Source organism: Aquarana catesbeiana, linkage group LG02, assembly GCF_042186555.1.
Source record: "Aquarana catesbeiana isolate 2022-GZ linkage group LG02, ASM4218655v1, whole genome shotgun sequence".
Lineage (NCBI taxonomy): Eukaryota > Metazoa > Chordata > Amphibia > Anura > Ranidae > Aquarana > Aquarana catesbeiana.
Window position 1 is genome coordinate 797569367 of NC_133325.1, and position 13734 is coordinate 797583100.

Sequence of the window (13734 nt, forward strand, 5' to 3'; positions counted from 1 at the left end):
CCAGATGCCAGCCTGATCCCATGCCCGATGTGACCACTGATCCCCGCAGCTGTGTGCCCGCCAATCCCTGATGTGCCCGCCGATCCCCGCCACCGATGGGGCAAGTGTCAGTGGACCGGCAGACAGGGGGGGTTGAGGTGCCACGGGGGGGTGGTTGTTTGCTGCCCCCCCAACAAAAAAACCACCAGCCGCCACTGATGGGGGACATTAGTTCTGGTGGTCTGGGGGGATTCTCAAGGGATTCCCTTAATCACTTGAGCTCCAGAAAATTTTACCCCCTTTTTAAACTGGCAAATTTAGATCATTTTTATCCCCACAAACTGTCTTTTGCTGGTCAGGACAAAATAGAAAAAAAGGGACACTCCTATAGCCACATCCGAATAAATTGTATGTCATAAAAACAAAAAAAGGGGGGTCAACAAGGACACCCTGGGCGGACTTTAGAGGCACAACAAAACTGAGAAAGTATAGTCAGAATAACAATATAATCAAGTTTATTAAATATAAATACATACAGTACAAAGACATTGACAAAAAGTAATAAAAATCATCTATATAGAAATATACATGATACAAGCCCAGATGTGTCTACAGGTTTTGTATAGAACTTCTTCAGGACACATTCAGGTTTCAGTTAATACACAAAGGGGTTTCACTTGTACAGAGGCTTTCACAAGCTCAAGAACAGTACCGTAATTCAAATTCATTCATATATAGACATAAAGGTCTTAGCAATAGATGTAGATAACAATCAACTGTTTCCATTTACAACCAATTTCGGGGTTCAGTCCCAACAAGGAAAAAGCCAATAAATAGCCAGTGATAAATAGTCGCACTGCAGTAACCATGGGAGGGCAACAAGGAGCCCATAGACCGTATCTGCCCAATGGTCCATATGGAGCCGTGCAAAAATGCACTGGGGGAGCCTATTTCCAGTTATAACCAATCTCAGGGTTTGGTTTCAACTAAGAAAGAGCCAATGAATAGCCAGTGATAAACAGTCGCACTGCAGCAACCATCAGAGGGCATCAAAGAGCTCATGGACCGTATCTGCTCAATGGTCCATATGGAGCCGTGCAAAATGCACTGGGGGAGCTTGAAGTAAAATTGGATGTAAGTCCCCAGGAGGATACAGAGATTCAGGAACATCTCTCCAAAGTCCAAAGTACAAACACGCATGCTCGAAAGGAAGGACGAGCCGGAAGCGGTCGGTCTTGTAAACTAGCGTTCATAATGGAGAATTCACATTCGTGACGCGGCAAATTATGACATCTCGAAATGCAGCGCACAATTCTCTTCTTCTTTAATAGGATAATAATGAAGCTGCTTTGCTGGTGATACTGATGGAGTTATTGCAAATGAATTTTCAAAGGCTTTTTTTTTTAGTGATATGAAGAATAACATTATTATGCTTTTTTTTTTTTTTTTTTTTTATTTGGGCAAGTTACCACAGCACCATTATTCAGTAGTTTTTAGGATAAAAAGATACAACTATGTTGGTGTCCCTTGTCAATTTTACATTTTTTTTTTTTTAAATGTACCTGCCTAAAACACGTAGCCAAGTATTATTCTCCACAATTTTTTTGACAAGTTTCGGCCAACGTCCTTCGGACAAAAGTCCACGGTTTTGTTGGCCAACAATCCGATCGTGTGGCTTAACTGTCAGAAATGTTTTGGGCTTGACTTGATCCTCTGAGATACTTGATATATGACTGCCCATACATCATAATAGTGCTTCTTTTCTTTTATTTTGGCTTACTTATTTTATGTTCCCTTTATCTGCCTGCCCTCTGGGCTCCACTAATGCGGACTTTTCGGCATCAAAGGTCCGACGGTCTTTCCGATGGACTTTCGAACGAATGGACTTGCCTACACACGATCACACCAAAGTCCGACGGATTCGTACGTGATGACGTACGACCGGACTAAAATAAGGAAGTTGATAGCCAGTAGCCAATAGCTGCCCTAGCATTGGTTTTCGTCCGTCGGACTAACATACAGACGAGCGGATTTTTCGACCGGACTCTAGTCCGTCGAAAAGATTTGAAACATGTTCCACATCTAAAGTACGTCTGATTTTCGACCGAAAAAGCCCGCTGCAGGTCCGATGAAGCCCACACATAGTCAGATTGTCCGACGGATTCGTCCCGTTGGACCAGTCCAGTCGAAAAGTCTGCCCGTGTGTACACGGCATAAGTAGACACCTCCGTCTCTAACACCCTCTACGTTGGATGGTCAATCGGGCCTTATGTTATGTACATTGACCCAATACCCACTTGGGTTGCTTTGCTTTTCCTTTTTAATGTCTGTTTATTTGGTTGCTATTGTCTTTTTGACTTTTTGACTGTTTTGTCAGAATTGGAAACATAACTAAAGATTATAAAAAAAAAAATGCAAAACTTCTAGGCTATTTCTTTTGAAAATAATTTAACAGGAACTCTGTTGTAATGAGCAGATGTACCGAATAAAGTGCCAACTAAGTCTATACGATCAGCGGAATAAACTCAAAGTTTTGCAGTTGAAAAAGTTCTGACGTCCCCCCACTTTCCCCTCAAATCACTCAGGTGATGTACTTCTTTGCCTCCGGTTGTAACTATTTGTAAGGGCCCCTAAGAGATGATACAGCAGTTAGTGATTGGGGGGTGTCAATGATGAAAGGTTCTCATTCCTCCACCCAAGAGAACTAAAAATTCCATTAGCGGTAACCAGCCTGACTCACATTATCACATCGGCTTTTGCTAAGCTAGAACTAATATTACATTGACATTTACTGCAGTGAACAAAACACTTGAGGATGTGATAGCTAGATGGCGGTTCCCCGAGCCTGACGAGAGCCTCCACTTCTCATTTCATCTCTGATGTGTTTTGTAAAACGCAGTTAACGGCTCTACCTTTGGGGAAGCGGGAAAAGTGGCCGTAATCACACCCTGCCTAGATAGTTTGCAATACTTAACCTGTCTCCCGCTGACACCATGTACTTTGCTTGCCAAATTATAGAGCAAGGCGCTCACCAAGCCAGACGTTTCAAGAATATTCAAGTGTTTATTGGCAGCATACATTCCGTCTTGTCATACTGGTTAATATCTAATCGTATTATTAAAGAGGACCAGCTACTTAGATGACGAAACGCGTCCGGTGCTTTATGCTAGCCCAGCTACCTTTTCTGCGCTATTTTTTGTTCAGTTGAACCACATTTTTACCACCCATTTTAACATTTGTTGGAAATATATTTTATAAATAAATGTTTCCTTATACAACCGGAATCACACTATGTGGAAGCTCTCTTTTTTCTCTTTTTTTACTTTCTCCTCACCACATTTGGAGGATTGTCGCTGATTGGGGTGAACCCGGTGGAATATCCCAGCCTACATCCGGATATAGAACCGGACCCACAACAAGAATACGAACAAGGGGGTGAGGTCCACCCTTATCCCTCCCTGGAATGTAAGAACCGTGAGGTCTTTCCCATCTACCTGGCTTCTTCTAGGGATTGGAACCAGATCTAACCCTACCGCTTTGATGGTACAAGCCTACACGACTCACCCCCAACGGCCTGTGAGTCCAACATCTCTGGTAAGGGCATTACATTCATCTCTGCTGAAGTGTACGCTTTTGAAGACCTGGCTTTGTATGCTGATATGCCTTACTTCTTGCGGTGAAGAGCTTCTACACAAGCATTGAACATCCTGCATCCCCAGGAGTTACCAACCCATACAGACTTTTACAATCACATATATGTTTAAAAGTTTTGTCATTTTTAGTTCGTACAATTTTTTATGTTCACATTGTCGGTGCATTTTTGTCATGATAGACATATGACACCGCTTTTGCACTTTCCATGCTCGTATCACCACATCAGTAGACCACTTATTATACTTGAGTTAATCCTTCTCATGTTTGCTTTATTTGATGTCACAATCAATGAGACACATTTATATGGTTTTATGATATCAACTTAGTTGAGAATTCTTGAACACATTTACTCTTTAGTATAGAGCCCTATATCTTATAAAGGCCGTTTATACACCTGATAATTTTGTATATCACTTTCACTGCTGTGATTCTACATTTATCAATGTAGAGTTTTTATATTATTTTTTATAGCGCTACACTTTATTGTCTTTTTTATTCACTTCACAATTAGTCTTATTGTAGTGTTGGCTGCTTTTTTATCCAGAGTTGGAGCGGCGGTTTCCTCTAATTGTTAAGTATTTGGACGCCTGCCTTTACACACACATGAACTTTAATGGCATCCCAGTCTTAGTCCGTAGGGTTCAATATTGAGTTGGTCCACCCTTTAGGGCCGGTTCACACGGGGGCGACTTGTCAGGCGACCTAGCCGCCAGACAAGTCGCCTCCCGTTCTGTACAATGGAACCGTTCTAATCGGAGCGACGCAAGTCGCTCCGACTTAGAAGAAAGGTTCCTGTACTACTTTGGGGGCGACTTGCATAGACTTCTATACAGAAGTCGTCTTGCAAGTCGCCCCGGCAGTCGTGTGCAGGTCGCCTCGGTGAGGCGACCTGCAAGTCGTGCCGCGTCTAGTGTGAACCGGCACTAACAGTTATAACAGCTTCAACTCTTCTGGGAAGGCCGTCCACAAGGTTTAGGAGTGTGTCTATGGGAATGTTTGACCATTCTTCCAGAAGCGCATTTGTGAGGTCAGGCACTGAAGTTGGATAAGAAGGCCTGGCTTGCAGTCTGCGCTCTAATTCATCCCAAAGGTGTTCTATCAGGTTGAGGTCAGGACTCTGTGCAGGACAGTCAAGTTCCTCCACCCCAAACTCGCTCTTCCATGTCTTTATGGACCTTGCTTTGTGTACTGGTTCAAATCATTTGGTGGAGGGGGGATTATGGTGTGGGGGGTTGTTTTTCAGGGGTTGGGCTTGGCCCCTTAGTTCCAGTGAAGAGAACTCTTAAGGCATCAACTAGGGTTGCCACCTCATCCCTTTAAAACCGAACACATATTGATTACACAGGTTCTGTGGCTGATTAAGGTGGTAATTAAACTCCCTTGGATTCGGCGGCCCTGGATAGATTCATGCTATGCATGAATCTATCCATTAACCATATAGGGGGTGGTGTGGATAGAGCGGGCGACGCCCTAATGGACGGGCCGCCACTGCCGGTTTTCCTTACTTGCAATGCTGTGGCCTGCACCCGAAGCCGATGGACGAATCGGCTTGGGGTGCTGACATCGCGGGATCCGTGGACAGGTAAGTGTCCTTATATTAGAAGTCAGCAGCTACAGTATTTGTATACAGTATTTGTATCTGCTGACTTTAAATTTCTTCTTTTTTTTTTTTTTTTTTTTCAGACGAAGCTTAGCTTTCAGACAAGCAATCCTAACAGATCCCCTGCAGCAGCGAACGGGAGGTGGGAGGGGGAAACCCAGCAGCACTGCTTGGAGGGGGTGGGGGGTGAAAGGGGAGGCCAGGGAAGCACACGGAGCCCGGGGCAGCAGGACAGGGATATGGAGGTTGCAGGAGCCGATGCCCCCCATGTCTCTCCTGCAGCCACTGAATGTTTGCAAAAGGGAGGAGGAGAAGTAGGCATTCAGCGGCTCCAAGGAGGGTTTGGTTCCTCTACATGCCGCCTCCCCCCCTATCCCCTTGGAGCATGGGGCTGGATCACAATGGCGCCCCCTGTATGTATGCCCCAAGGAGATAGTATCCTATAAGTCCTATTGTTAAAGCCAATCTCCAGGCAAAAATAAAAAAGAATTCCTTCCCACACAATTACTAAAGTTTAAAAAAAGAATTCTCCAAAGATTGTATTTTTTTAATTGGTGCAGCGCTCAGCTTAAGGAGAGAGATGGGGGGGAGGGGGGTTATAGTTATGTTGTGGTAGAGGCTGACCGGAGTACTGTTTTAGAGGATAACTTTCTATATTCCTCATTACTCTCCTATACTACCCTCTACTACAGACAGCAGCTTCCTTCACTCACTACGGCCCACGCCAGCATTCGCTGGTTCTGCACTTGTCTTCCTGAGCCAGCAGAGAAAGTTGTTAGCGCTTATGGAAGAATCTTTTGTACAACTTGAGCATCTGCACTTCTGAGGGACCAATCTGCCAAGAGCTGTACAAGAACAGATCCTTCACGTCTATTTCCTGCCATCACAGAAGGCTCCGGCATGAGCTGCCTTCTTCTTGCTGAGTCATATTTTGTTTTATGGCTCACATTGCACTTTGTGTGCGGGAAGGGGGGAGGGGAGCAAATAAATACTGTACAGGTTTATTACTAAGTCAGAATGTACGTCATCTAAGATCAGTACCTGGTCTAGAGCAGTGGTCTGTAGCCCTTTACTTGTGTTTATCCGACCCTCGGGGGGGCTATTCCTCCCACTGACACCAGCAAGGGGGCACCATTCCTCCCACTGACACCAGCAAGGGGGCACCATTCCTCCCACTGACACCAATGATGGGACACTATTCCTCCCACTGACACCAGTGATGGGGCACTATTCCTCCCACTAATACCAACGACGAGGCACTATTCCTCTCACTGATACCAATGATGGGACACTATTCCTCCCACTGACACCAATGATGGGACACTATTCCTCCCACTGATACCAATGATGGGACACTATTCCTCCCACTGATACCAACGATGGGTCACTATTCCTCTCACTGATACCAATGATAGGCACTATTATGCCCACTAATACCAATGGAGGGGCACTATTCCTCCCACTAATACCAGTGATGGGGCACTATTCCTCCCACTAATACCATTAATGGGGCACTATTCCTCCCACTGACTACAGGCACTATGTCATTTTTTTTTTACTTCCACTGACTCTGGGGCATTTTCTACTTCCACTGGCCACTCCAGCCCACCTAACGTCTGAAGGACAGTAAACTATCTCTTTGTTTAGAAAGTTTGGAGACCCCCTTTTCTAGAGTATCGATATACAGCTGAGGGATGGAGCACTAGGGGTCATCGGTTGGAATCCCAAACACGGCATTACTTGCCTGGACTTTGCATGTTCTCCCTGTGCTTGCGTGGGTTTCCTCCGGGTACTCCGGTTTCCTCCCACCCTCCAAAGACCTGCCAGTAGGTTGATTGGCTCCTGTCTATATTGGTCCCAGTATGTGTATGTATGGATGTGAGTTAGCAATATATATGTAAAGCACTGTGTAAATTGACGGCGCTATACAAGTACCTGTAATAAATAATAAATAAATAAGTGGTCATCTTTCTTACCTTTCTTTGTTAAATTTAAGAGAATGTAGAACAGCTGGCCTCTTCTGTCTCAGGTTCCATAAATGAAGAGTCTCATCGGCACATGCAGTGACCAAGGCACCCTGCAGATACAGACGGGGGAGGGGGGGTATGCAAAAAACAGTTATTAAATAAATATGATTTCCTGTCCAGTACAATGACAACACTTTACTGAATACAATGCAACAATAACAGAGTCTACCAAACAACAAGGTTTGCCCACATGGTGGGGAGCACAGGTGTTCCATGCATCTGTGGGCAGGCAGTCCCATTCATGTCTAGTGGGACACAACTGCTGCGTGGACACAAAATTTGACAGCCGTGCAGGTGCATGGCCCCAATACAGAAAATGTGCGGGCAAATCTTGACATGCGTCTGTGTCAATGCAGTCGCTGCGTCTGCATCCACTGCCAAAGTCTTCCATGAGCGCAGCTCAGGGGTGAATGCAGAGGCAGCAAAAAGCGTCTTGGCCCGGAAGATGGGACTCGGTGCCCATCTGAATGAGCCCTTAGGCCAGTCTTCCTCAACTAGGGTTTCTCCAAAGGTTGGTAGTAGAGTAGGGCGAATGGTTTGAGCAGAGAAAAAGTTTGGCCCAAACATCGCCCGTTCAACTGTTTGGCAAACACCCGAATTTGGGGGGGCTCAGATGTTCGGTCGGTTATTTATTTTTGACCATTTTTTTTTTTGGTGAATGAGTGCCCCATACATATTCACCATAGGGAGGGGGCTGGAATCCGGGGGTCCCCTTGTTAAAGGGGGCTTCCAGATTTCGATAAGTTTCCTGCCTGCAGACCCTTACAACCACAGCCCAGGGTTCTCGGGAAGAGGCTCTTGTCCCCATCAACAAACTGCTTTCTTAGTGGGGGGCAAAGCACCCCCCCTCATGTTAAGAGCATGTGGCCTGGTAAGGTTCGGGGGGGCGCTCGCTCGTCCCCCCCTTTTTCCTGACCTGCCGGGCTGCATGCTCGAATAAAAGTCTGGTATGGATTTTGGGGGGGCCCTTAAAATCCATTCAGGCCCTTTGGGGGGGGACCCCCACGCTGTTTTTGTTAACATTTTTTTTCTTTATAAATGTCAGTTTTGCTGCAGCAGGTCCTATACATGGGTCAGATGCGCCACAGACTAGGGGGACCCCCCAGGCACGATATTTAAAGAAATTTTTCATTTTTATTGTTTTACATGAGGAATCAGTAAAATTACTGCTTCTGTAAAAAAAATATTTTTAAAAAAAAGAAAGTGTTTGCATTGGTACACGTCCCCCAGGGGAGTACTCGAACCACCATACCCTTTTTATGGCCAATAACTTGCATATGAGCCTTCCAAATGGGCACTTTTGATTTTTCAAGTTCAGGTCCCATAGACTTTAATAGGGTTCGCAGATCGGGTCCAAACTTTTAGCGATGTTCGACAGTTTTGCTGCAGCAGGTTCTATACATGGCACAGATGCGCCACTTTACAGGCAGACTAGGGGGACCCCCCAGGCACAATATTTAAAGGAATTTTTCATTTTTATTGTTTTACATGAAGCATCAGTAAAATTACTGCTCCTGTAAAAATAATGTTTTTTAAAAAAAGAAAGTGTTGGCATTGGTACATGTCCCCCAGGGCAGTACTCAAACCCCCATAACCTTTTTATGGCCAATAACTTGCATATGAGCCTTCAAAAGGGCACTTTTGATTTTTCAGGTTCAGGACCCATAGACTTTAATAGGGTTCGCAGATCGGGTCCAAACTTTTAGCGATGTTCGAGAGTTTTGCTGCAGCAGGTTCTTATACATGGCACAGATGCGCCACTTTACTGGCAGACTAGGGGGATCCCCCAGGCACAATATTTAAAGGAATTTTTCATTTTTATTGTTTTACATGAAGCATCAGTAAAATTACTGCTCCTGTAAAAATAATGTTTTTAAAAAAAGAAAGTTTTGGCATTGGTACATGTCCCCCAGGGCAGTACTCGAACCCCCATACCCAACACAGTGCATGGACAAGAACATTTAGCGCCCAGAGGAAAGATGCCAAAACTGTACCCCTTCCCTGTTCAAAATCACCACCGCTGTCACTCCTCCTGTCAGTCTTGTAACAGACGGAATGCACCCTCATTCCTACAGTAAACCATTGCGCCCCGAGGCAGCCACCCCTCTTGCCCACTCCTTGTCCCGGCCCTGGCCCCACACATGGTAATTATTAGCAGGGGTTCCCTGAAACCGGAAAGTTATTTCAAGTGTTCCTTTTGGAAGACTTTCCCTTTATTACTGTTCCATCGACAACTGTAAATCACTTTCTATTCCAGTGACACTAGTCACCAGAGAATGCACCAACACAGCGGGGGAACACAGACAGCCGTAACCAATCTGATGCAGAAATAAAGAATGAGAGCACAGCACCGCTATCCAGTTAGTGATATCCCAGGAGCCTTGTATGACCCCGGGATTAGATGCTGATGGTGCAGAGACAGTAATGAGAGCAACGCATCACTAGTTCAAGAGTCCAAACTGATGATCTTTTTATGAATATAACAAGATTACATAGGATTACACAGGCCGGCCAGCACATGGCTTTTGTCTCCAGTTCCAGATTATTAACTATTTCATTTTTCAATGGGTGCTGAGTCCAGGTTTGCTCACGCAAGGAGCTTTTAAAGCACCGATGAAGGAGGATTACTCCTTGCCCCCCAAAATGTGTTTGCCTTTTTATCCTGCGTTATCTTGTATGAAAAAGAAGACCCTCAGATTCAAACAAATGTTGTGTCCCTCTCACTACTTTCTCTGCTTTAGTATCCAATCCTTTGGTCATATTAGACTTCTGGAATATGAGAGCTGCTTAAAAGCTGAACTCCAGCTTCTGTTACACTTTACATACACTATATTGTCAAAAGTATTGGGACGCCTGCCTTTACACACATGAACTTTAATGGCATCCCAGTCTTAGACCGTAGGGTTCAATATTGAGTTGGCTCATCCTTTGCAGCTATAACAGCTTCAACTCTTCTGGGAAGGCTGTCCACAGGGTTTAGGAGGGTGTCTATATCAGGAGTCTCAAACTGGCGTCCCTCCAGCTGTTGCAAAACTACAAGTCCCATCATGCCTCTGTCTGTGGGAGTCATGATTGTAACCGTCAGCCTTGCAATGCATCATGGGACTTGTAGTTTCGCAACAGCTGGAGGGCCGCCAGTTTGAGAACCCTGGTCTATGGGAATGTTTAAACATTCTTCCAGAAGCGCATTTGTGAGGTCAGGCACTGATGTTGGACGAGAAGGCCTGACTCGCAGTTTCCACTCTAAATTCATCCCAAAGGTGTTCTATCGGGTTGAGGTCAGGACTCTGTGCAGGACAGTCAAGTTTCTCCACCCCAAACTCGCTCATCCATGTCTTTATGGACCTTGGTTTGTGCACTGGTCCAAATCATTTGGTGGAGGGGGGATTATGGTGTGGGGTTGTTTTTCAGGGGTTGGGTTTGGCCCCTTAGTTCCAGTGAAAGGAACTCTTAAGGCGTCAGCATACCAAGACATTTTGGACAATTTCATTCTCCCAACTTTGTGGGTACAGTCTGGGGATGTCCTCTTCCTGTTCCAACATGACTGCGCACCAGTGCACAAAGCACGGTCCAAAAAGACATGGATGAGCGAGTTTGAGGTGGAGGAACTTGACTGGCCTGCACAGAGTCCTGACCTCAACCCGATAGAACACCTATGGGATGAATTAGAGCGGAGACTGCGAGCCAGGCCTCCTTGTCCAACATAAGTGCCTGACCTCACAAATGGGCTTCTGGAGGAATGGTCAAACATTCCCATAGACACCCTCCTAAACCTTGTGGACGGCCTTCCCAGAAGAGTTGAAGCTGTTATAACTGCAAAGGGCGGAGCCAACTCAATATTGAACCCTCCGGACTAAGACTGGGATTTCATTAAAGTTCATGTGCGTGTAAAGGCAGGTGTCCCAATACTTTTGACAATATAGTGTAGTTGGCCCAAATGAACAATGTCCCTCACTAATATGAGGCGGCTGGATGTGCGATATAAACTGTACGTAGCTGAGGTCACATACAGCATACCGCACTGTGTTCCAGGTTCAAGTCGAGAAAATCCTAATAAAATATATGTACGTTTTTGGTTATAACATGACAAAAATGTGAAAAATTTCAAGGGGTATGAATACTTTTTTCAAGGCACTGTAATGAGGTCGGGGGGGGGGGGTGGGATGTTGGCCTTTACACCCTGAATGTGACAGTTTCTCTAAAGTAGACAGTTTTTGGTAACAGTTCGGTTTTCATAGGTTTTGTTTATTAGATATTTAACACAATGTTATTACACAAATATTCCTGTGTGAAGATCGATTGTTGCAATCCAGCTGTAACGTGTGCGTGGCCCACATCAAAGAATTTCTGTAAGTAGCGGTCTGTTCTCCACAAAGAAAAGAAAAGAAAAAGGGGATGGGGGGGGGGTAAAAATCTGGTGCTCACCTCGTTGATAAGGAACTGGAGATGCAGGACGGCTGCTCCGCTGTCATGCTGACAATGGCAATCAACGCCCGGCCGGCCCAGTCTGTTATAATCGATAGTTAAGGATTTTACTGGTGAACAATTATGAAGCAATTAACCTCGTTAGTGTCACAATTATATAATCAGCTTCCCCCTCCCGATCTGGAGAACATGAAACGTTAACCCTTTCCTGACTGGCGCCATACCGAAAGCATACAATTTTCCCACATGGTGCGGGAGTGGTATGCCCAGGTGTACATTCCCCTCGGGGGGGGGGGCCAACCACCAGGAGGACTCTGTTATGGAAAATGTCATGGGCACGCAGGTCTCAGAGCAGAGCCATCCATTCTTTCCTCTTCTGTTCCTTCCTTCTGCTGGATACACAAAGGGTTATCACTGATGTCATGTTGGAGAGACTTCCAGGAATTGCAGAAGGTTGCAGAGATGACAAACAGAAATATATAGCGCAACCTCCCAACGGGCCCGTCGCCGCACCGGAGGCTTGCACATATATTGTAATCAGGTTTTAGCTTTTTCAGCATCAAACATTGTTATTGGGTTCATGAAAGATGAGAATAATGAGGCTGTATGAGTCTGATTCCCCATGCAGGGGGCAAGGAACACAACAGAAGCATCCATAATGTACAAACAGTCATAAAAGAGTCCACAAACCAAACCAAAAATGATTCAAAAATTAAAGTGGTTGTGAACCCACCACCCATATACCCAGTGAAGTGACCGGCCTCAGGTGATACACAGAGATGAAGCAAACCCTCTTACATAAGTTGTACCTGTGTATCTGCAGCCCTTTGTCCACTACATACATGCAAAATCCAGAATTTACAGAGGATCTCTGAGCTTCAGAAAGCAGGGGGCAGGGAGCCTAAAGTGATTGTAAAGTCCCATTTAAAAAATAAATAAAAAATAACAAACATGTTACAATTACCTGCTCTGTTGTAGTTGGTTTTGCACAGAGCGGCCCGGATCCTCCTCTTCTCGGGTCCCTCTTTGCTGCTCCTGGTCCCTCCCTCTTATCGAGTGCCCCCCACAGCAAGCAGCTTAATATGGGGGCACACGAGCCAAGTCACAGCTCCGTGTGTCCATTCAGACACGGAGCCCCCCCCCCCCCCGACCTGTCCTTGCCCCCTCTCTCTTCTGATTGGCTAAATTACTTTGATTGACAGCCACGGGAGCCAACGGCGCCGCTGCTGTGTCTCAGCCAATCAGGAGGAGAGTCCTGGATCGCTAAGACACTTGTGGACATAGCTGGAGAGAGGTGGGGCTCAGGTAATTAGGGGGGGGGGGGGTGCTGGTGAGGCTGCTACACACAGAAGGTTTTTTTTATCTTAATGCATAGAATGCACCTTCTGCCTTTACAACTCCTTTAACCACTTCAACCCTGGCAGGATTTACCCCCTTAATGACCAGGCCATTTTTTTGCGATACGGCACTGCGTTGATTTAACTGACTATTGCCCGGTTAGTGCGACGTTGTACCCAAATAAAATTGATGTCCTTTTTTCCCCACAAATAGAGCTTTCTTTTGGTGGTATTTGATCACCTCTGCGTTTTTTTTTTTTTTTTTGCGCTATAAACAAAAAAAGCGACAATTTTGAAAAGGCCGATATATATTCTTCTACATACATTTGGTAAAAAAAAAAAAAAAAAAAAAATCGCAATAAGTGTATATTAATTGGTTTGCGCAAAAGTTATAGCGATATTGCGGCAGACACATCAGACACTTTTTTGGCACCACTGACATTTATACAGCAATCAGAGCTAAAAATAGCCACTGATTACTGTATAAATGCCACTGGCAGGGAAGGGGTTAACACTAGGGGGCGATCAAAGGGGTTAACTGTGTTCCCTCAGTGTGTTCTAACTGTGGGGAGGATGGGACTGCCTAGGGGAGGAGACAGATCGGTGTTCCTATATACTAGGAACACACGATCTGTCTCCTCTCCCCTGTCAGAACGTGGATTTGTGCGTTTACACACAGATCCTCGTTCTGGCTCTGTCAGGAGCGATCGCG

The 13734-nt window shown here is 45.4% G+C and overlaps 1 protein-coding gene across 9 annotated transcripts in view; it reads right to left on the minus strand.

The window, feature by feature from the left end:
- STXBP5L (syntaxin binding protein 5L) overlaps window positions 1-13734 on the minus strand; it is a 391287-nt gene that overhangs the window by 214243 nt on the left and 163310 nt on the right. For all 9 annotated transcript variants that reach the window (XM_073617498.1, XM_073617500.1, XM_073617499.1 and 6 more), the window contains exons 3-4: window positions 11686-11767; window positions 7210-7310 (exon numbers count right to left, since the gene is read on the minus strand). In XM_073617498.1, coding sequence (XP_073473599.1) covers window positions 7210-7310; window positions 11686-11767 — 183 coding nt within the window. The remainder of the gene's footprint in view (window positions 1-7209; window positions 7311-11685; window positions 11768-13734) is intronic.